A 25,853-nucleotide genomic window follows, 5' to 3' on the forward strand; every position below is an offset into this window, starting at 1 on the left:
ATTCTACTTAAACCAAAATATGTTACATATATATATATATATATATATAAAGAAAAACCTAAAAATAATCAATATTTAAAAAATCTTTATCATAATTTTAAAAAATAAATGTATATCTCAGAGCTGATTAAATGCATGCTTCTGCTACAAACATACATTAATAGCATATATATATAGAGAGAGAGGTTGTGTACCAAAGGATTCTAAACCCCCTCCGCGCTTTTGCGCATGCGTTAAGATGGGTTCAATTCGTAAAAATAGGGGTTACAGAAAAAATGAAAGGAGGAGATGTTTACTTTTAACAATAAAGTAAACTCGGATTACTCACAGAGTAAATTAAATTAAAATAAAAAAAACTGAACAAAAAAGTATCTATCAGGGCGGAAATCAAGGTCAAAGAATGACGAAGATTTCCGGAAAAGCACTCATCCTTCCGCGCCTCACCCCTTAGTGAGATAGAATCGTCAAAAAGCGGTCATCTCAGGATACTGAAACTAACATTAAATAGGAATGTCTTTATTTTCATTGTTTTAAAAGCCTTAATGTGTCGAAAATTGTGAACGAACAGAAACTAAAAAAAACCCCTTAATTTAAAACTTTTATCCTTATAAGAAAAATGGCATGTGGACAAAACTTTACTGACTAACTTCATTGCACTTTAACTATCCGAGTTTGAGAGTGATAGAAAATTATAATTAGTTTTTTCGGGCTCTTTTTTAGCAGATGATCTGAAAAGTGGGCGTGGCAACATTGTTTTCTCTCCTGTCATGAAGCAAATTTTTTCAATATCTTAATTTAAAAAATATAGATTCAGCTCTAAAATTTTAAAGATACGTTTAGAAAAATTCAATTTATCATAAAAGTCCATAAAAAAAAATTTCGATTTTTTTTAATGATTTTTTAGATATTTTTTAAGTTTTGCCACCTTAACGAGTACCTTGTACAACGAGCAAAACTTAATAAAAAAAGAGAGAGAGGGCGTTACTCGCTTAACTAGCGATATTTCGCAGAACAAGTGGCGGGAAGACACAGTGATGTCATATGCTGGACTAGCTTGTATCAGTTTTGTGTTGAGCACTTGTTTGAAAAAAATATCCTTATACCTACATGAAATTAGTTTTGGCCGGATGGCGTTGTCGAACGTGACTCCGAGGGGTTTGAGCAGGTACTGCGGAGCTTTTATCGACGAGATTACGTGTCTGGCCAAGATTATGAGGTTTAAAGTGGATCTCAAATAGATCAATGAACTCATGGAAAAGCAGTAAATTGCGGAGGAGATTTGGTTAGAAGAAGTAGAAATAAAAGATTCAACCGAGCAACAACATTACAGTGAAGTAAGGGCGATGCTAAAAGTGTGGGAAATTATTGCATCGTATGTTGAGAAGCACCATCCTGATAAGGTGATAGCTATGCGCGTTACAAATTCATTTAATGATAATACTATGTCATGTTTTCACCAAATTTTGAAACACAGTTTAAGACAAATGTCTTTAGATAATTTTCTTTTTAAAAAACATGCATTATAAATGATAAATTATTTTGTTATAACTTTGTTTGAATATTTTTGTTCGTATTGTCCTATTTTACATGGATTCCAGTAGAAAAAAGTGTTTCCAATTGCAAGATTCGGGAGAGAATTATGCTTTTTAAGCGAGATTTCGCTGTGTTTGTGTGAGTTTGCTATTATTTCAAACTAAAATTGTGATACTTGAAGCAGTGTTGAAATAAATCCTATCTATTCTCTTTATATATATATTTTTTTAATTCTTTTCTATTTTTGATTTTTTTAAGTTCAGTTTTAAATTTTCGCTATACATCTTTATAAAGCTAATATGAACAACAAAATTAAGTTGAATACTTTTTTCATTTTTGTTCAATTAATGTTTTTCCATTGAATTTTATCTCAAGCAAAAAAAGCAATGATAAAAAGACACGACTTCTTTATTTTTATGAAGGAAAATTCATTTTCTTTTAAAATTTTTCTAATGTAAATGGAAGATTTTTTTTTCTTTTTTAAAATCAAAAACTTTCTTAAAGGCTGTCAAAAATTCAAATGATTAAAAAGGCTGAAATTATTTATTAAAAAACTAAAACGAGATGGTTCTTTTATTTCAGAGGTCCAACCGTTTGACATATAATTATTAAATTTGCTACATATATTTTTTGAACGAAGAAAATATGCATTTCGGAAGGAGTTTTTAAAATTTTTAATAAAAATTAAGCTGAATTTTGCCGTTTCCCCCTCCCCATGACTTCTAGAACAACAAAAATTAATTTTGCAACTTTAAAATTCAATATTATATGTTTCAATGCTATCAAGGTTTCTGTCATATAATTTTTTTTTCAAATAATGTAGACATATTTTAGAACAATATATTTTAGTTTAGTTATCTGTTTCCACTCAGCCTTTGCAATCTTCTTCAAAATGCTGAGTTGTTGATTTTGTATATATCTCATTTTAAAATAAGGATACCTCATTTCGAAGTTATAAAAAGTTTTGTCACTAGTTTGAAAAGTCGTAAAAAGTTTTGAGTTTTTGTCACTCTTTCCGCAATTTTTAAAACATACGATATACATCAAATATTCCAAAATGGTCATAGATTGAAATTAATTGGCCAGCGAAGGTGGTCTCCCTAAATCTTTCTCGCATACTCTCTAATAAAGGTGTTATCCCAGAAAATACCTTGCAGGGCATTGACACACAGTAGTTACAAAATATTAACACTTGGAGAGAGCACTTTGTGAATATCGCAAATCTATCATGTGTTCCTTGGCGAGGTTTTTTTGGCGATTAATCCTTGACATGCTGTTAATAGCATCCGAAATTCGAATTTAGGTTTCCCAACCGACTGAAACAAAAATTTTCACAAAATAACATAGCAAATAATATATATTTAAATTATCGTGTTTTTGAGTTATCGCGTTTACATGTTTTTGAAAGTACAGACCGACAGATGGTCAACCTCTAGTTGGATTTGGCTCAAACTCTGATAGGCGTCTGCACTGTAGATGCTACATCTGTATACCGAATTTTATCTATCTCTTTTCATTTTATAGTTGTCGTATTAACTTAACAGCCATATCGTATAACAGCCGGACAGACAGACAAATTTGATAGAAATCTACAAGTTTGGTGTAAGGACTGTATACCAAATTTCCTTCATATCTATATAAAAGTGTATGTGTTTTTGGTTTTTTTTTCAGTTATCTTTGTCACAGGCAGACATTTTCCAGAAAATGTGTTTTTCGAACTCAGAAATGTCTAAAACTTGGAAATTCGTCAAAATTTCGAATTCGAATATTTTTGGTACTACTTTCTTTTTACTTTGTACACGAGAAAGTAAAAGTCAAATAAATCTTCTTATCTTTAAGAATTATCAGAAGTTTATGAAATCCTGCCAAAGTTCGTTTAATCCTACTTGGAAACTCTACCTAAAACAACTTCCTTAAAGCACATCTTAATTGACTGATTGATTGGTATTATTAAATTTATATTTTGAAAATTTTAATTTATAAACTTTTAAGAGTGTTGCCTTTAATCATTTTTTTCCTTTCAATCTTTATCACAGACAGACAGATAGACAGGCGGACATTTTCCAAAAATGTGTTTTTCGAACTCAAGGAGTTTTAAAACGTGGAGAGTTCAAAAATTTTGACAATTACTAAACTTTCTCTATGCAACGTATACGGGAAAGTTAAAAAATATATATTTAATTTTAAAAAACATATTAGATAATTTTTTACCTCTTCTTGATTCATAAAAATTTTTCAATCGTAAATTATTTTTGGTTCCTAAACTGTAAATTTATTTATTTCTTTATTAACTTTGCATTTTTTTCGTACTTTTCTAACCCCTTAAGTGCTCCAGACAGAAAATCAGCTAATTTTACTTTTAATGCAACATGAAATCGAAAATGCTGACCCCGCACTTTAAAGGGGTTTTCGATGTAGGTCGAAACTTTCGAATACTTTGAGATAGTCATAACAAGGAAAAGAACTAGAAGAGGATTAACATTAAACCTTTAAAAGCACGGTGGGAAAAGGGTTTGCCCCATGTATTAACAATTGTATGGAATAATTTTCATTTAGATACAGCATTCAAAACAGTGAAATTTAAGCTCTGGGAAAATTAATTTTCTCATTTCTTTTATTGGGAAATATTGCGAAAAGAAATTTGGATCTCTAAATTGAAACATCATAGTATAATATTTTAGTCTCGATTCATCCCAGTATTTTATTTTTTAAATAAAATACACGTTGAATTTTGAAGTATTTATTTTTAATTTTATATCAGCAACAGCATACACATGCATAAAATAAATACATTACGTTATTATAACGTTGCAAGTGCTTGTATATGAATGCTGTAAATGAATTGCATGTGTTGCAATGAAACAGAAATAAGATTTTGCAAAATTATTTACAATTAGAGAAAAGAATCATACTAAAAATTTATCACAGCTTAAAAGTTTTTTTTTAATTCTTAAATAATGTGAAAATGGTTTTTGTATAATAATACATTCCAAGCAAAACATTAACATTCGATTATGTTTTAATTAAAAAATCTATTTAACATGTTGAAAACCTCATTCTTTATGAGCGTCTATTAATCAAAGAATAAAATACTTGCAAACTCGATAGCTTAAAGTTCAACATTTTATCTTACCAAGTGTTTATGAATGTTTTTTTTTCAACATGCATATTTCATCACACGTCACTCTTTATAGATAGTAAGTATACTATAGTCTATTAATATTATCATGCCAAAATCAAATGGCATTCATTTACCGAATATTCACATTCAAGTTTATATTTTCTCAGCAAGAATCATCGCTAAGCATACTTATTTTCTCAATTTTCCGAAAAGAAACAGAACTGTTACCATAACAACATCAAACACGACTCGCGTACATAAAAGTGTGCGATAAGCTTTCAATTAAAATAACAGTATGTCGCCACCATTTCCTCTATAAATACTTTTAAGAACGCAAACGATAATAATCGATAGAATAAAAATAATAAGAATTTGCAACTGTTGCTGAAAGTCAAAATAAAATGACACCTGCTTTTCAAGCGCTTTAGTTTTCCTTTGAATTTCATTGAGTCGAAGAAATTATTTTCTCGTTTGGCATTTGGACCATAACGAATATTGAAAAGAAGTATTCAATTACAAAAAGATAACTCTTGGAATGCCATTATCAGCTCAAAATAATATTGTACTAGAAAAGAACTAGTAGAAGACTTAAGATATTTTACCTATCTATATAATAACTTCAGTCACAACTATCTGTATTCAGTCTTATTTAATAATTTAAATTCTTTTAGTAAAATGAATCTCTCTCTGTGTGTATGTGACAGTAAATTCTTCTAAAAATAATATCCAAATACATGGTAGCACAATTCTTCAAATTGCTTAAAGTAATTTTTAAATTTTGCTGCTGCTGATGTGTAGATGAAATCTGCTTGAAATCGTGACCTAACCCAGAAATTTTGTGATAGTTAAAGTAAAATGGATCTGTCTGTGAATGACATAGTAAATTCTTGTTTAAAAAAAAGTCTTGGAAAAAATGACAAAAATATAAAATTGAAATCTGCCGTCTCAAATTTCAAGTTATCATGTGAGAACATTATTATTTTTAAGTCATTGTTTGTCATAATTAATTTGAGTTCTTAACCGGTTTAAACCGGTTTGGAACAATCACGTTACTATCAGATGATAGTCGACGCATGCGTCGATATTTAGGAAAACGATGTTTTTTTGTTTTTTTTTCCCCCCAAAACGTTTTCTCGAGGCCAGAAAATTATTATTATATTTATTATTATTATTGCGAAAATCCAGTTTAATCTGGTTTGAAATGATCACGTGACTAGTGTATTGCGTGATCGTTGATTTTTAGAAATATGATGGTTTGTTTCCATTTTAAAATCTTTCGAGATCCAAATTTATTTTTTTTTTCCTCGGGTGATAACATCTTAGGACCTATAACCCTTTATTTTCGACTTGCGCATTTTGAGGCTTCAAAAATCCTAAAATCCTAATATCATGTTCTCACATGATAATACACAATTTTACAAATTCTTTAAAGTAGTTTTTTTTTTCTTTGCTGTTGTTGTCTGGAAGAAAACTATTTGAAATCGTAGCTTAAACTGGAGATTTTGTAATTATTAAATTCCAATTGCATCCATATATCAGCAGGCGCGTCCTCTGTATTAACATGAAAAGTCGCTCGTATTTTCCAGATATGCTATTATAAAATAAAAAAATATTAAGGGGTTAATTATTAAAACTAGACTGCAATTTGATAAAAAAAAATTAATATGTAAAATTAGCTACAAATTATCTAAAAAGGAACTGAAACATTGCAATTATAAAATATTGAAATTTTGAAACTTTTTTACTCTATAAAATGAATGAAGAATTTACTGAATTGTGTAAAGATAAAATAAATGAAATCGGAAAACATGACATCAGAAATATTTTATTTATAATATAAAATTGCGGAAACAATATAAAAATAAAAAACAATTGAAATTTAGATGTAAAAAACAAAATTTAGTTTCATATTCATATCCTTGAATCATTGCAATACACGCAATTATACTTCGAATGCACAAAAAAATACAGTGTCCCAAAAAGATTGAAACACGGTTTAATTCTTTACTTATTTGTGATAAGCGGACAATGTAAATTGCAAAGTAGTTCAAAATAATGCACGAAATCACACCATGCTAATAAAAAAAAAAAATTCCTTTAATTTTCCGAAAGTTATACTTTTGAATTTTTATGCTGTCCCTCTAGACAAATTTAGTTAATTAGAAAGTTTTAATTTTTTTTAACCAACAACATTATTATAAAAAACTGCGTATTCATATCTTTAAAACTGAGTAAGTTATACTTAATCGAGAATTGAACGCGCTGCATAGAGACCATATAAGAAAATAGAAATAAAATGTTTGATATATTATAAAAATATAAAATGTAATATAATATTTACATTAAAACTCGTTTTAACTGTTTAGAGCATATTCGCGGCACTGCTACGTATTCTTAAATGTTTTTTTTAATGTTCTGACTGCCATTTTTGTTTGTAAAAATTAAAATACAAAATAAATACATTCAAGTAATTTATTGTCAAATTTATCGTAATTTTTCAAAGCGACATCCTAACAAATTAACTCAGAGACGATTTATTTTCTTTCATTAAACTGTAATTTAGCAGTTTCAGCAGTTTATGTTAAAATATTTTTTTTTTAAAAAACTGCACGGTGAAATTCAGATTTCTTTTTCAATTTTTTATTATGTGCGCCAATTGTGAGACCGCATAAAATGAATTTGGGGGTCGCATGCGTCTCTCTTCTTACATAGGCAGACAATTGTTAATCTCTGTCTGTTAAAAGTTTTTAAGGGCATTCTTTTAAGACATACTTTTCCATTTTTGATCTAAAAATTTCCAGTATCAATTTGTATATGGCCTCTATTTTTACCAAAGAAACAGCGTTTTAGGTGATGCGTATAGTTTAGTTTAGTTATATTAACGTCCAGTTTTTAAAGCAACACTAGGACTCTTTTGGGGCGGACCTCGTAATTTTGAACCGCGGTCAAATGACAAGGATAACATCTGAGTTTGCACCCCTCTCTACAAGCTTCCACTTCGCGCCAGCCGGATGTCGTTTGGTCTTGACTGATTTAACGTGCATCAGACCCGCGTACAGGAGGGTTCTTTGGTGGATTCAGGTCTCGAATCTAAAACCCTCCTGTTCCTAAGCCGAGTACTTACCACCAGGCCACCGCAACGCCATGGATGAAGGGAGATTTGAATTTATAAATAAATGAAAACAAATACATTCGTTAAGTTAATAAAATAAAAAACATATTAATCTAATTAAATCATTATGTTAAATATGTGCTAAAACATGAAACTAAACTGACCATTTTATTAAAAGAGTAGCTTAATAATATGCACTGCGTAGTTCCATAAAATGCCTAAATACACCCTTCGCTTCCGAAACCGAGACCTTACCACCAGACCACCGCGGCCCACTAAACTAAACTTTACGTGATGTGAAAAATGGCATAAGTCAATTTCTTTTCTGTATCATAATTCATTTTGTTTTAAAGATAACATATATGCGGTTTTCTTTTAATGATCTTTTTAGGTATTAAAGAAAAACTCCAAATTTGACCAAATTGGTCTACATGGGTACCAGAATGTTTCCACTTAGTCAGGTGCATGTTTGAGTTACTGTGTTTTATATGCACTTGAATGAAAATGATTATCTTGGATTGATTTTGTCCATATTTGATAAAAATACACAAATTGCGCGCCCAGATCACATAGGAAATTTATTCTTTCCACTTCCTAGCGTTTTTGAGTCGAAGTGTTCACAGCCGTAGTTCCAAAAATAAGTTTTCGAACGCTCAGCGGATCAATGTAGGAAATTTATTCTTTCCACTTCCTAACGTTTTTGAGTCGAAGTGTTCACAGCCGTAGATCCAAAAATATGTTTTCGAAGGCTCAGGGGATCAATGTAGGAAATTTATTCTTTCCGCTTCCTAGCGTTTTTGAGTCGAAGTGTTCACAGCCGTAGATCCAAAAATATGTTTTCGAAGGCTCAGGGGATCAATGTAGGAAATTTATTCTTTCCACTTCCTAACGTTTTTGAGTCGAAGTGTTCACAGCCGTAGTTCCAAAAATATGTTTTCGAAGGCTCAGGGGATCAATGTAGGAAATTTATTCTTTCCGCTTCCTAGCGTTTTTGAGTCGAAGTGTTCACAGCCGTAGATCCAAAAATATGTTTTCGAAGGCTCAGGGGATCAATGTAGGAAATTTATTCTTTCCGCTTCCTAGCGTTTTTGAGTCGAAGTGTTCACAGCCGTAGATCCAAAAATAAGTTTTCGAACGCTCAGGGGATCAATGTAGGAAATTTATTCTTTCCACTTCCTAGCGTTTTTGAGTCGAAGTGTTCACAGCCGTAGTTCCAAAAATAAGTTTTCGAAGGCTCAGGGGATCAATGTAGGAAATTTATTCTTTCCACTTCCTAACGTTTTTGAGTCGAAGTGTTCACAGCCGTAGTTCCAAAAATATGTTTTCGAAGGCTCAGGGGATCAATGTAGGAAATTTATTCTTTCCGCTTCCTAGCGTTTTTGAGTCGAAGTGTTCACAGCCGTAGATCCAAAAATATGTTTTCGAAGGCTCAGGGGATCAATGTAGGAAATTTATTCTTTCCACTTCCTAGCGTTTTTGAGTCGAAGTGTTCACAGCCGTAGATCCAAAAATATGTTTTCGAAGGTTCAGGGGATCAATGTAGGAAATTTATTCTTTCCGCTTCCTAGCGTTTTTGAGTCGAAGTGTTCACAGCCGTAGATCCAAAAATATGTTTTCGAAGGCTCAGGGGATCAATGTAGGAAATTTATTCTTTCCACTTCCTAACGTTTTTGAGTCGAAGTGTTCACAGCCGTAGTTCCAAAAATATGTTTTCGAAGGCTCAGGGGATCAATGTAGGAAATTTATTCTTTCCGCTTCCTAGCGTTTTTGAGTCGAAGTGTTCACAGCCGTAGATCCAAAAATATGTTTTCGAAGGCTCAGGGGATCAATGTAGGAAATTTATTCTTTCCGCTTCCTAGCGTTTTTGAGTCGAAGTGTTCACAGCCGTAGATCCAAAAATATGTTTTCGAAGGCTCAGGGGATCAATGTAGGAAATTTATTCTTTCCGCTTCCTAACGTTTTTGAGTCGAAGTGTTCACAGCCGTAGATCCAAAAATATGTTTTCGAAGGCTCAGGGGATCAATGTAGGAAATTTATTCTTTCCGCTTCCTAGCGTTTTTGAGTCGAAGTGTTCACAGCCGTAGATCCAAAAATATGTTTTCGAAGGCTCAGGGGATCAATGTAGGAAATTTATTCTTTCCACTTCCTAACGTTTTTGAGTCGATGTGTTCACAGCCGTAGTTCCAAAAATATGTTTTCGAAGGCTCAGGGGATCAATGTAGGAAATTTATTCTTTCCGCTTCCTAACGTTTTTGAGTCGAAGTGTTCACAGCCGTAGATCCAAAAATATGTTTTCGAAGGCTCAGGGGATCAATGTAGGAAATTTATTCTTTCCACTTCCTAACGTTTTTGAGTCGAAGTGTTCACAGCCGTAGATCCAAAAATATGTTTTCGAAGGCTCAGGGGATCAATGTAGGAAATTTATTCTTTCCGCTTCCTAGCGTTTTTGAGTCGAAGTGTTCACAGCCGTAGATCCAAAAATATGTTTTCGAAGGCTCAGGGGATCAATGTAGGAAATTTATTCTTTCCGCTTCCTAGCGTTTTTGAGTCGAAGTGTTCACAGCCGTAGTTCCAAAAATATGTTTTCGAAGGCTCAGGGGATCAATGTAGGAAATTTATTCTTTCCACTTCCTAACGTTTTTGAGTCGAAGTGTTCACAGCCGTAGTTCCAAAAATATGTTTTCGAAGGCTCAGGGGATCAATGTAGGAAATTTATTCTTTCCGCTTCCTAGTGTTTTTGAGTCGAAGTGTTCACAGCCGTAGATCCAAAAATATGTTTTCGAAGGCTCAGGGGATCAATGTAGGAAAATTATTCTTTCCGCTTCCTAGCGTTTTTGAGTCGAAGTGTTCACAGCCGTAGATCCAAAAATATGTTTTCGAAGGCTCAGGGGATCAATGTAGGAAATTTATTCTTTCCACTTCCTAACGTTTTTGAGTCGAAGTGTTCACAGCCGTAGATCCAAAAATATGTTTTCGAAGGCTCAGGGGATCAATGTAGGAAATTTATTCTTTCCGCTTCCAGCGTTTTTGAGTCGAAGTGTTCACAGCCGTAGATCCAAAAATATGTTTTCGAAGGCTCAGGGGATCAATGTAGGAAATTTATTCTTTCCACTTCCTAACGTTTTTGAGTCGAAGTGTTCACAGCCGTAGTTCCAAAAATATGTTTTCGAAGGCTCAGGGGATCAATGTAGGAAATTTATTCTTTCCGCTTCCTAGTGTTTTTGAGTCGAAGTGTTCACAGCCGTAGATCCAAAAATATGTTTTCGAAGGCTCAGGGGATCAATGTAGGAAAATTATTCTTTCCGCTTCCTAGCGTTTTTGAGTCGAAGTGTTCACAGCCGTAGATCCAAAAATATGTTTTCGAAGGCTCAGGGGATCAATGTAGGAAATTTATTCTTTCCACTTCCTAACGTTTTTGAGTCGAAGTGTTCACAGCCGTAGATCCAAAAATATGTTTTCGAAGGCTCAGGGGATCAATGTAGGAAATTTATTCTTTCCGCTTCCAGCGTTTTTGAGTCGAAGTGTTCACAGCCGTAGATCCAAAAATATGTTTTCGAAGGCTCAGGGGATCAATGTAGGAAATTTATTCTTTCCGCTTCCTAGCGTTTTTGAGTCGAAGTGTTCACAGCCGTAGTTCCAAAAACATGTTTTCGAAAACTCAGGGGATCAATGTAGGAAATTTATTCTTTCCACTTCCTAGCGTTTTTGAGTCGAAGTGTTCACATCCGTAGTTCCAAAAATATGTTTTCGAAGGCTCAGGGGATCAATGTAGGAAATTTATTCTTTCCACTTCCTAGCGTTTTTGAGTCGAAGTGTTCACAGCCGTAGATCCAAAAATATGTTTTCGAAGGCTCAGGGGATCAATGTATTTAGATTCATATAAGCCTTGAAATCCAATCCTTTGATGATTATAAAACTTTTCCATTGTGCACACTGCATATACTAGAAAGGGAGAAAATTGTTAATTTGAAGATATTGTCTCTAGCTCAATAAAATGAAGTGCATTGTAGTTTTCTTTAAACAGGTATTGTTAAACTCAACAAAAATATCAAATTATAATTTGATTAATACTAATTGAATTATTAAAAAAAATTATAAAATTGCAATATTGGTTTCCTCTTTCGCAACCAAAGGGTGCTGGCGCTGTAAGTGAGTTTAAATAGACAACTTTCTACATCCTTCAGACCTTGGAATTAATTATGAATCTTGAGAATTTTAAAACCGTCCCTGTAGCTTAATTTTATTTTCATTAGAACTAAAACTGATGGATATATAAAACTACGAATGGCTTTATCACCAGCAGTGTCGTAATACGCATTTCAGAGTCTTATGAAGCTATTGAAAGAGCTCTAGGAAATTAATGAACTTTCTTTCTAATATATTTATACATTATAGTTTTTATGCAGACTGTCAATTGTTGGTACATGAAATTAAAGTGAATTCTGTGGTATATCAGTAACTTTTGTCTATACTTATATAAAGCTCAATGTATGTGTGTGTGTGTGTTGGCTCTCTACAGGCCAGACGGTTCGACCTACAGCTACCAAATTTGGCACATGCATACCTTGGAGATCGGGAATGTGCACCTGGGGTTCCTTTTTTGAATTTTTAATTAGAATTTTAATTATTAATTAAAAACTAACTTTCGCGCCAAAAAAAAAATCTTCATTTCAAATGAGTAAGGCTTTAGTTTTTTTTTTTTTCCACGCTGAAGAGGATAGGCTTAACAAATGTTCGGCCGCTTATTTCAAGCGATTCTGTTTATTTTCTTAATATTTGATGCATTTAAAATTAAACATTGTTAATTAATCGATCTTTCAGATTTATTCTAAAGTACTTTTGAATAAAAATAAAACATATTAAAGGAAATTAAAAATGTCTAATCTGCATAGCGTTACCCCAACTGGAGTAGAAAATTTACGCGTTTGCGTTACCATAATTGGCGTTGAAAATTTACGCATGCGCATTGTGTTCTGATTGTTGACAACTATTTTCAACGGATACGGACTTGGTTTTGAAGGCTTAATATGTTTTCGACAGATTATTTCAAACGATTTTGTTTATTTTTTTAGTGCTTGATGCATTTAAAATTAAACATTGTTAATTGATCGATCTGTTCATGATGAATCTGAGAAAATTTTGTTGAAAACTTTTTGTGATATTATATAAATTAAGAAAAATATTCTTTAGTGCCCATAAGGTTTAAATTCTCAGCAACTCTGTTTTCAGTACTCATTTAAAAAAAAAAATGCTTCGTTTCAGTAAATATTATTATATTAATTGCAGTTTAATCATTTCACTTTAATTTAAAGCATAAATTCTACGGGAGCTAACAGAAAATTAGAGAGATGCATATTACGTTATTGCTGAAGGCCTTTATAATATTATGAGTGAATTATATGACTATTAAAATTTTAAGTTTTAAAATATTTTAAAGAAGAAGGAATTAAAATGGGAATTCCATAAAATATTTAATTATTAAAATTTTAACGTGCATTAAGATTGGCGAACCGGCTGGTCGCCAAAGGCGGCTAGTAATAAATAAAAGTAATAAAATAATAATTTCATATAAATGTTCTTAGTTTGGAAATTCGATTTTACAAAATTTCTGGCATGAACGTGGGCCTTGAGCATGTTTAATCAATTAGCGTCAAGCAGCTTCCCCGGTAGCAATTTGGAATTTTGAAGTGCGGCTGCTGTCATAGTTGTCATCCACGTCCCCTGATCAAATTTGAAAATTACAAGAAACTTTCAAAAACAGTTCTTGTGCAATGTGGCTTTTAATCTATATAATCTAAGCTCATCATCACGTAAGGAACTTACTTTGTATTAATATTTATTCAATGACCCTTTTACAGACAATTCAATTATGCTTATGCTTTTTTTACAGGCAATACATAGAAGAGAATCCCGAGACTACAGTGGCTGAGGAGCAAAATGAGCAAAAAGAAATCATTCAAGCAACCAAAGCTCAACTCGAAGAAGAGAGGCAGCGTGAAATCAAACTCATGGAAAAAGTAATTGCATATAATCAAAATAAAACTGAAAGAAAAAAATAATTCAAAATACAAATTATAATTAATTTATCAATAATATTGAAACCAATACAAAACAGTATGATAATCAACGATCTAACGAAATATTTCATGTACAATGGAATTTTAAATACTTTTATGCCATACGATGTTACCATAAGGTTAGATTACAAGCACAACTAATATAATAGAATAACAGTCGGTTTATTGCTATAAAATTGTATTCATACATGTCCAATACTATAAAATAGCTAAATGTAAAGTAATGAAAACCAGTGGGAATGGGATCCTACGTATTCCCCATTAAAAGTCGTATCCCCTTCATCTGCATAAACTGTGAACCGTGGGTAAGGCTGTGGTGAAAAGCTTATAAGCCAGTTAACAGCGGTGCTGAACGAGCAATTGCTTTTGTATTATGGTCATGTTACTGGACTGCGAACCACAACGTCCCAGGTTCTAACCTCACGCATCACAAACCAGCTACATTTGTGACCTCTGACGATGAAACTTCAACCTTCATACAGCTGTTGTGGCGCCATCTACCCACAGCAAACCAAAGTCATCAGACTCACATGACGCATCAACACAAGGCCGTCAGACTCGCTTGTCGCAATAGCAACCACTCGCACACACGCTCGCCAACTCAACTGGGTATATATCAACTGCTAATATATCACCTCTCAACGGCCATATTGTTCGACTCACTGGAGGGAGAGTCTGTGGTGAATAGCTTATAAGCCAGTTAACAGCTACGCTACACGAGCAATTTCTTTTGCATTGTGTTCATGTTACTGGACTGCGAACCACAAGGTCCCAGGTTCTATCCTCGCACATTTCAATCCACCACAAGGCTGCGAAGGTATTGATGAACAATAATTAAGAAGTATAGATCCTTGGAATGAATGTTTTTGAGCAAGAGTATATATTTTGACACCTTTTCTTAAGCCGATTGACACTAGAATTTGGTACAAACTACATTTGTAGTCACAGGATCACATACCAAATTTCATTGATCTAGATCATTTCGTTTTTGAGTTATTACTTTTACATGCTTGCGAAAGTACAGACCGATTGAGGTTCACCATTTGACAGATTTGGTTCAAAATTTAATAAGTGTATATTCTTTAGAGTTTAAACATGTATATCAAATTTCATTTGGTTAGTTCTTTGCGTTTTGTAGTTGTCGAGTCACTTGCCAGGCGGACAAATTTTCTGCGAATGAATTCCATTCAAAATTTGACAGAAATCTACACATTTGAGCGTAAGTTCAAACACCAAATTTTATCCATCTAGCTCAAAGCCATTTTTAAGTTATCTTGTTCCCAGACAGATAGACAGACACACAGATATAAGGTCAACAAATACGTTTTTCGAGTTCAGGGAGATGTAAAATGTGAATATTCATCTAAATTTCCGATTTCGAATTTCATTTGACGATTCGTTTATTTTCTTTAAACTTCGTATATACGATAAACTAAAAAGAGAATTAGAATTTCAAATATTCAAAAGACATTAGAAATGACCAGAACACAATACATAATATCTTAAGCATTTCTCTGGTACTAAAGAATTACCTCTACCCGCTTTCTTTGCAGCTGGCCTTCTATCTAAAATTCACAACGTCTTGTGGTGAAAGCTTATAAGCCAGTTAACAGCTACGCTACACGAGCCATTGCTTTTGTATTGTGGTCATGTTACTGGGTTGCAAACCATAAGGTTCCAGATTTTGTCCTCGCGCATCACAATTCGCCACATTGGTGACCTCAGACGATGAACCTTCAACCTTCGTACAGCTGTTGTGGCGTCATCTACCCACAGCAAACCAAAGTCGTCAGACTCACTTGACGCAGCAACAGCATCCACTCAACCACACACGCTCGTCATAACGCTTGGCGCTACTCAAATGGGTACACGAGCATTAGACTCAACAGCCATATCGTTCGTCACACCTCCGACTCACTGGAGGGAGAGTCTGTGGTGAAAGCTTATAAGCCAGTTAACAGCTGCACTACACGAGCCATTGCTTTTGTATTGTGGCCATGTTACTGAGCTGCAAACCATAAGGTTCCAGGTTCTATCCTCGCTTATCCCAATCCGCCACAGTCTTACAGCTCGTCCTCCACCTGAACATGATGCTGCTGAGCAATGCTGTTGGCAACAAATCCCATTTTTCTAATAGCAAGGATTTTAAATAGGGTTAAGATCGTGTCAATGCCTAGAGATTTGGCATGACGGTTGACCTACGTATTCTAGTGATTGAAGGTTAATGATCTGACTCTGACAAATACCCTCTTTTCTAGAAAATTCAAATAAAAATGAAATTTCGCCAACAGCTTCTTATGAAGCTTTCACCTAAGATTTCATGTCGTCATATATATATATATACTGCTTGTACAAACAATATCCGCATTAAAGACATATAGAAGTGCATGGCCAGTAATTCTTTGCAAAAAAAAATATTTCCAGTACGTCAGAACTGGTCAATTTCTTTTTTACTCTCTTGAAAATGTTGTATAGAGATAGTATAATAATCATCAATGAAATCGAACTCGAGGTTTTAAGGAATATCCACGTTTTAAACCTTCCTGAGTTCGGAAAACACATTTTTTGGAAAATGTCCATCTGTCTAACTGTCTGTTGCGACAAAGATAACTCAAAAACGCTTTGATATAGGACGGATGGAATATGGAATACTGTCTTTATACCAAATTTGCAGATTTCTATCATATTTTGAGCAAATTCCGCTCTGTGGAAATCCGGCTATTCTAATATAACACGATAACAACAAAACGAAGAGAGCTAGATGGATAAAATTCGGTTTACAGATTTAACATCTATATAGTGTAGATACTTATTACAGTTTAAACCTGATCCAACAAAGGGTTGACCGTCTGTCGGTCTCTACTTTCCGAAACATGTAAACGCAATAATTCAAAAACGTAAGGATTTAAATATATCAAATCTGGTCTGGGATTTTGTGCCTGCAAGTGTAGTTTTGGGTCAAATTTTTGTTTCAGTCGGTGGGAAAAAAAGCATCTAAAACATAAATTCGATTTTTGGATACTATTAACGCATGCCAGGAATTAATCGCCAAATAACTCGCCAAGGATGACACGACAGATTCATTAAAATGCTAAATTCTTAACTTTTGAACGCCAATACCATGCAAGGCCTTCTCTTTATTACAGAGTATGCGAGAAAGTTTTGAGAAGACCATTCTCGCTTGTTTAAATTATTAAATGAATTGTTAGAGATATTCATTATAATGATATTCAGTATGTGTCAATTTCTTTATCGTATCGTTTTCAAAATTTCACTTTTTTTTATGCTTTGTCTTTCAGATTTTTTTTAATTAAAAAAATTATTTTCTAATATTTTGAGCATTACAGAAAAACATTTTTTATTAATGATTATATTTTTACATTTTAATCTATGATTTATTCCATTATCATAAGTATTATGGGATCTAGTAATCAATTCGTTCTCGCATTCAATACTAGGTGGCGCCACGCTATCACGCAAATGAAATTAATAAACTCATTGACAATTAAATTTCAGAAAAATTTAAATATCATATTATCATCGGGTACATACACCTAATAATCTTGAGAGTTCTTATTCTAGAGAAAGAAAATGTGATATCGATTACAAAATACTATCTTTAGAAAGATAAAAGGCATTAAGTTAAATAAAAGAGAGTAATAAAAATGCATTCGAAAGATAAATTTTGGGAGATAAGTCCAAACAAAGATAAATTCTGGATTTTTTATTTGTAAACTAATTTTAAACATAAAACTGGATATTTCATAAATTCAGTTTTAATAAATTAGTACCTCTTTTTAATTAATAATTATTAATTTAATAATTGGTTCACAGGCTATGGAAAGCTCTTTAAATCCTACACCGAACAATGAAGTAGCAGCTCCTTTGGAAATAACTAAAATGACTGAGGTAAGTAAAAGATAATTTAAATATTTTTAATTAGTCGCCTTTGACGACCAGCTGGTTCGCCTGGAATATTGATTATATTTATCAATGATTCTTTACTTTATCGTTTATTTTTTATTTGATTTTACTTTTGATCATATCAATGATTCTTTGGATTGTCTTACATTAAAACCGCTTTTTTTTTTTTTTTAATTGTCTTCTATATTTTCTGTCCATTGTGCACATGAACTCTCTGAATAGAGACAAATGCCATGCTCATAGCGCTTTTAAAAATGATGAAAATCAAATTCATATGTCCTCTAATTTTGGCGATATTGCATATTGATTTTTTATTCGTTTTGTATACTATGCAGATATCAAATATAAATCCTTTTTCTTAAGCCTTCAACAGTATAAGAAAATCATTTGATTAAATATTCGTTGAAACAATAGCAACGATTTGATTTTTAGAGCAACAATATAATTTATTGTTGATAGTTTTCTTTAAAAAGAATTTAAAATTGCAAATACTCTGAGAAAATTTGCATTATTATTAAATAGGTATGATTCAATAGATATTTTTTAATTTTAAAAATGGTGTAATAATTATTTTTGTATTGTAATGTTCTCGGAAGTTATTGCAAAATAATATCAAAATACAGCTTAATTTTTAATTAATTAAAATTTCAAAATAATTTTCATCCTCGGTTCACATATGTATAATAGGGGAGGAAATGACTATACCAATAACATTTTTGAAAAATGAATCAAAATTATTGGTTAATATTTTCTGACTTACAAAAGAAGATTTAATTATTATGATTAAATTATTGAAAAATAATAAAGTTTAAACAAATATAATATTAATAATATATCATATTTCAATATAATTTTTAAATAAAAATTATTATTTTACAAAATCTATCTATTGGAATATAAAATAAGCAGTTAAATAAATAATTTATGTTTTTATATGTCATAAATAAATAATTAACTATACTTTAATTCTTTAATGATGGACTTACTAATTAATTATAAAATCATATTGCAATCGTAATATTTTCGGGTTATAAGAATTAATATCTGCTTACAAATTTATTTGGTAAGTAGAGTCTAAATTGCCCATTCTGAAATCTACCACCAACAGGTATAAAGCCAAGCAAAAGAGGAACTAATAATAATAATAATAATAAAAGAAATATCCAACAGATGGTTTCAATACATCTTTCTTTATAGTGTTGTAAAATCCCGCCTTAATACAATAAACATAAATCTACCAAATGCAAATCTCAATGCAACAAACATAAACCAGATTTCTCTGAGAGGCAAGCCAACTTTCCTGCGCTGATGCAATGCGCGTGTATTTTGCTTTTTTCATTCAATGGGGTAAGGATTGATTGCATGAGTCATAGATTACTGTTTTGATGTTATGCACGTATCTTGCGTTGCCTTGTAATATATATATATAGGTAATAAATAACATGAAGGAATCTGGCCTGTAGTATTTCACATTTACCGAGAGAAACGTTTAGTGGGTACAATTCACTTCCCGCCCAAACTAGTTCACTTAGTAGTCATTACAAACTTCAATACGTGTTTTGTTTTTTTTCGTTAGCATTTAATATATCTTGTTGGAAGTGATAATGTTGTGTATTGACCAAGGAGGGTCCACAAATGCGATATGTTGAAGTTTTACTACGCATTACTTGGGAACAAATTCCAAAACTCTTCATTATTTCAGACAGTTTTAAATTAAAGAAGTGAATTTATTTCATCTGTAAGAAATGGTGAAAAATATCCTATAATGGTCCATTATTGTATCCTCATCCTTTTACAATACAAATTGGTTCTGAGTGTTTATAAATTCCACGTTATGTACTTGTATTTTTTGAGAAAATGTTTTCTCCTTTTTGTTTACTTTATTGGAATTCCAAAGATTGATCCGCTGCTTTAAAATATCGTTTGCTTTTTTTTTTTTTTTTTTGCTGACTAATAGAAAAGTCCCGTGAATAAAAATAAATAATATCCTTGAAGCTTATTTATACATAGTCTGGAGCTGAATTTTTTTTTTTTCACCCTTGCATTCCAAATTAAAAAAGGGCGGGAAATTTCATTTGATTATGAATATTTCTCGTTTAATTACGTACTGAAAAGGTTGATGGATTGTTCGGGAAAGGTTTTTCTGGTTATGCTCTGGTTCACAAATTTAAAAAATGGCTTATTTCAGAATCAAATGTTATAGTTTTACGAGAACTTTTTACGCTAATAGAATGCCTGGTTGTGTTGTTGTAGGATGTTCGAAATTCAAAAAATTCGATAGACAAAAATATTTTCTTCATTTCCTGAAAGATTCCGATGTTAGGAAAAATTACCTTTAAAACTGAAAATGCTTGGAATTTGTTCACGGCAGTTCAGTGAGATGTATTATTATATCCACGAATCTATTCACGTAAAATGAAAGATTTCTTAGCATTCTCACAAAATAAATAAATAATTAAATTAGCTGTCAGATGAGAGTGTATCGTCATTTGAAAAGAGTAAACGACTGATATCTTGTAACTTTCAAAAATATACTTTGGAAAATCTGATTAAGTTACAGTGACAGAAACAGAAATTTCAGAATAAGATTGTAAATATCTGGAAAACCGAGCTTTTTTTATTTTTTGTTAAGTTGTGGAGGTTTTTTCGAAGAAAATATTTATATAGAATCCCATATTAATTTACATATGAATATTTTACAATCTTATTCTACATATGAACTGGTCATTTAAGTAAAAAAAATCATGAATGCACTTAATTTAACATGTTATTCGAAACAATTTGCTATATTGCAGTGTTCATTTTACATCTTATCTATCACTATGAACTTACACTCAGTTTTATATTTGGAGCGCCGTTAGGGAATAGCTACGTGAATTCTCTCTTTCTATTGAGTTCTGTCTGCCGCTTTGTGTGCTGTTGTGGTGGTTTACTATTGATTATTACTTGTGATCTGCTGTTTGTTGTAAATGCTGCTGCATATTGCTTGTATACGATTCAGTTGTGTTTTGTCGTCTGTGTACTCGTATCATCGAGTTTAACAAAGGTCCTTGTGTGTTATGGGGCCTCTTATCTGTGCCACCATATACCCACTACAGCGAACCCGTCGAATTTACTGAATTTTGTATGGAGAAACTTTTCGTAATAGAATTGTGGTGAAAGCTTATAAGCCAGTTAACAGCTACGAAACACGGGCAATTGCTTTTGTACTGTGGTCATGTTACTCGGCTGCGAATCACAAGGTCCCAGGTTCTATCCTTGCTCATACTAATTCGTCACATTGATGACCTCGGACAATCAACCTTCAACCTTCGTACAGCTGTTGTGGTGCTATCTACCCATAGCAAAACCAAAGTGATCAGACTCACTTGACGCAGCAACCCAAAGCCGTCAGACTCACTTGACGCAACAGCATCAGTAATTACTCACCCACACACACTCGCCATGACGCTTGGCGCTACTCAAATGGGTACAGTCGCATGAGACTCAACTGCTAATGCTTCACCATTGAACAGCCATATCGTTCGACTCACTGGAGCTACACTACACGAGCAATTGCTTTTGTATTGTGGTCATGTTACTTGGCTGCGAACCACAAGGTCCCAGGTTCTATCCTCGCTCATCACAATCCGCTACAGTATATACAGCTAGATCTTTAGATTTTAGGTCTTTGAGATTTTATAATTTGGGACTCACCTTCAGATTTTAGTATAACAGAGAAAATTAACATCAATTTCACTCAAATTTCTATTGGAAACTTAAAATGAAAGAATTTCCAACAATATATAAGGTCCGGTTTTTATTTTATCCTGGTATACACCTGGAATTGGCTTATCAAAAAATTTTACTTTTATCTCTGTTGTTGTTTCTTATGGCACTTGCCATGGACAAGCCCGCTGTTACAAGCCCGCTGCACAATCACACATAGAACAACAACTATGCCCAACCCGGGACTCGAACCCAGGACTCCCAGATCACGGGTAAGATGCGCTACCCCTATGCCAGGACGCCGGCACTGTTATCTCTAGCATTGAGTAGTAATTATATTCTATCTATGGATCAAATTACATCCGAAACTTTTTATCCCTAGGTGTCGCCAGAAGAGATTCGTCGTCGCCAAGAGTACCTCCGCCAGCAACGAGAGAAGCTGCTGGCACTGAAGAAACAGGAACGCGAAAAGTTGCTTCAGAAATACGAAGAAACTACGACCAGCCGTCCCAGGTCTGCTAGGGCGGCGCAAAGGGCGGTACTGGAAGAAAAGGCGGAACCCACCTCTGATGCCAACGTTCAGGCGTTTAGAAATTCATTGGCTGCAAGATTGAAGGCTGAAGTCATCGGTAGGTTCTAAAATGAAATCAGATTTTTAATTTCATTTCAAATTTACCAATTTTTACTTTCAGATAAAAAAAAATGAGAATAATTATTAACTATTTTTCGTGTAGGCGTTGGAGGTTCTCGCCTCGTATGTTGCAAGCATGTGAAACTTTCAAAAATCCATGCACATTCCAGTACATCGCAATGTTTGGCTAATTTACATCGACAAGGGAAGAAAGGCCTCAAAACCATTTTGTACCTGAAGTATTATTAAAACTAACTACTGAGTAAAATGAATATAAGTATCGAAAAATTCGATTGTCAGATATTGATAAAAATAAATTATTTAAATATTTCCCATACTGAAAAAAAAAACACCTTTGGGAAGTTATTTTTTTTTTTTTCCCTCTCCATGTTAGTGTAAGATAGATAATTAGTAATAGAATAATAAAATTTTAACAGTTAGCGGAAGTATTCTTCCTTCAATTACGTCTTATGATTCCTTAAGATGTAGCATTTTGCGTTAAGCTTCATCAAATAATTATAAAAATGCAGTTGAAATAAAATGCCTCCACCAAATCAATTGACTTTCAAATTTGAAAAGATGTATTTTGGTGACTGGACACCAAATTTCGATTGTTTAGCTTGTTATAATTTTGAATTATTGTTTCCACATATCTACGCAAAGAGTATAATGTAAGAGAGAGTAGACGAAGTGAGTATAACGAATTTTAACTATCAGAAATTTCAGTCACGACAGCTTGATGAAAATGGACGATTTTGGACATTCCAATGCTAAAATTATATATATTGTTCCCAAAACAAATTATATGCACACAAAATATTGCGTAAACTCATTGCATATATTGCGTAACGGCTTCGTTTGTAGTGGGTGTATAGTGACACAGTCAACAGGCCTCAATAACGAATGACGACGTTTATTAACACGAATACACAGATTATAAACGTACAGCTGAGACGAGCATAAGCAATACACAATAGTACTTACAACAAACAGCAGCCCACAAGTAGTAATTTATAGTAAGCAACCACAATAGCTCACAAAGTGACCAGACATAACTCAGCAGGAGGAGGGAATCTACGTAGGTATCCATTAAGGTCTCTCCAAACACCTGCTATTCTCCCCTGTCTCCTCGTTTTAGCTGTACCCAACAGCCTACTTATTTCTATATGATTGTTACTCAACACACGAATCGATGCTCAGTAATCATCTCAGTTCTCAATCTATTAATCGCTTGAACTTCACTGAACACTTGCACTTCACTGGACTAATCCAACTTATTCGCCGTTGACTCACTATACGAATGACTTCGGCTTGAACTGCCGGCCTTTTACAATTATCGCAGCAGGGCAGAGAAGATTTTCGAACAGTCAAATATAATTCACCTCCTATTGGCCCTATCACAAAAATTCCTGAAGATTCGATTCTTGTATCATCCATTTTGTCGCCAAATAGTCGCCAAGCCTGGGAGTCATTGATCCGACATCCGATCAGCATCCAATAGAGCTGACCGTAAATCTATATTTTCTTCTATGAAACTAACAGTGCTGGGAAGCAACATTACAAATTCGTAACAATATATATATGTGTGTGTAAGCATATAATTCTTAAAGCTGAAGGCAGGCTCGAAGACATAGAAGAGACATTTTACATTTTTAAATTCATTTTAATCCATCTAGGGAAGACAATTTATTTACAAGCAGGCACGGACAGAACACGTCCACAACAGCGCGGAACAAAAGCAAAAGTAAGGAAGGGACGAAACAAATTATCACTAGTCATATAAAATGTGATTTCCGGCCACGTGTCGATTGAATACTCGTGTTGACCTTGGATAAGGGCACCGAAGGGATCATTTTCACTTGACGCGTGGAACTGATGGCGCATCATTTTTACAAATGTTCAACAGTGGAATGGGATCAGGAAACAAGAGAACACTTTAGAATGACCCCGACATGGGCCGAATTAGGCAAAAATTTAGGAAAGTAATTTGGATTAAATTAAAAGTTTAAAATATATGTATACATGTGTGTGTGTGTGCGTTTGTGTGTCTTAAATTAAGATATAAATCCTTTAAATTCAAAATGGCGTATTTAATTCTCGTATAGCCAGGGAAGTAATGTGTACCTATAGTAAAATGACTCTGTTGAATTTATTAAGACAAGTTACAGCGCCCTAACAATGAAATAGGAAAATTAAAAAAATATAATTATATACCATAATGAGGACTCAAGAAAAGGTTTCATGGAGTTATCTGTAGAATTGGTAGAGATATTTGCGTTTTCAAAATTATGAATTTTTTTGCGACTTGAAAAAGAGTTTTTCCTGCACTGAAAAATATATTCGCCAGTATTGTCATAGTTTTCCGAGTTAAGCAATTACGAAGTAAAATTTTAGCAACGACGAAAGTAAACAAAAATGAAAATAAAAAATCTGAAAAAAAACGCATTTGGTGGAAGACACCGGAGAGTACATTTTATTTTTATACACTACATATTTTTAGAGTAGTTGTCGTTTTTGTTTTTAATATATTTTTCTCCGAATTATCTAATAATTTGAAATTGATTCAAACAGGCTTATTATGAAAAAACATTTTTCATGGTGATTCTGTTTTAGAACATTGCTTTTTAATGTATGGAAATTTTTTATTCAGTTTGCATTTGTGCAGTGACACAGTGGGGTAAAACGAAACTTGTAATGTATTAATTCAAATAAAAATGTTTAATAAAAGCTAGCGTTGTGACTTTTATCAGCCTTTGACTTGATATTTATTTTACATCTTAATATATGTTTAATTAATGTATTGTTTTTTTCGCAGATAAAAAGTAATACAGTGAATCAAGACATCGAAAAACAATGCCAACTGACGAACAAATCGAAAGTGACATCCTATACGTCGTTAAACCTAGTTTACATGCTATTGCTTTCAACTACTAAAATAATGAACTAAAAACATAAGCCTTTGCTGATATGAAGTACTGAATGTATGGTTAAAAAAATGTTGATGTATTTAATTGTTCAATAATCTTTATGAAAAGCAAAAGAAATTTAGAAATTTTGCTGTTTTACACATTTAAAAGCATTCTATCTATATTTATATTTTCGCAAATGTTGATTGTTGTATTTTTTTATTATTCACTTTAAAATCACTTTGTACTTTTTAAAAATAAATTTTGCTTTTTATTGTGCTGAACTGATGCACTTCAAAGATGCTGAAATAAATTTTGTGTTTTCATCATACATTGCTGTATTCTTTATTAAACATGTTCAGGGAAATAAAAAACTTTTCAACTTTAATATTCAATATGCAATACCACTACACGCAAGATGAATTTTAGTTTCTGATATTTGTTCAACAATTGGTGTATATAGTTTGAATTGTTTTTTTAATATAATATAAGTAATTGAATAACATATTGAACATAAAACACGGTGACCAGCTAATTCATTGACATACATAATCAACTTTGATTTTGTTGCACGTTTAACTTATTTTCAAGTATTTCATTCAATAAATGTATCTATTGTTTTCAAATTCATGGCAGCCATTTAAATAGCTAATATACATATGAATTTAATATAGAAATAAAAAAATATCTGCCACTTTTGCTTGACTAATTTAAAGAGTGCGTTTCAGAGAAAATTTGAATTTAATTTTATGATTTAAAAATAAAATCTTAGCTTTGCATATTCTAAAACAATCCCTTTTTTAATCTATGCAAGATAAAATTATAGATATAACAATTTCAA

At 32.6% G+C, this 25,853-nt stretch overlaps 1 protein-coding gene across 1 annotated transcript in view; it reads left to right on the forward strand.

The window, feature by feature from the left end:
- The window catches only part of LOC129957290 (cilia- and flagella-associated protein 36-like), a 48,395-nt gene extending 23,052 nt beyond the window's left edge, over nucleotides 1-25,343 (forward strand). Inside the window, exons 5-8 of the mRNA XM_056069553.1 lie at nucleotides 13,657-13,783; nucleotides 17,678-17,752; nucleotides 21,858-22,104; nucleotides 24,922-25,343. Coding sequence (XP_055925528.1) covers nucleotides 13,657-13,783; nucleotides 17,678-17,752; nucleotides 21,858-22,104; nucleotides 24,922-24,932 — 460 coding nt within the window. The 3' untranslated portion in view covers nucleotides 24,933-25,343. The remainder of the gene's footprint in view (nucleotides 1-13,656; nucleotides 13,784-17,677; nucleotides 17,753-21,857; nucleotides 22,105-24,921) is intronic.
- Nucleotides 25,344-25,853: the final 510 nt, after the last annotated feature.

This window comes from Argiope bruennichi, chromosome 11 (assembly GCF_947563725.1).
Source record: "Argiope bruennichi chromosome 11, qqArgBrue1.1, whole genome shotgun sequence".
In the NCBI taxonomy this organism is placed as follows: Eukaryota; Metazoa; Arthropoda; class Arachnida; order Araneae; family Araneidae; genus Argiope; species Argiope bruennichi.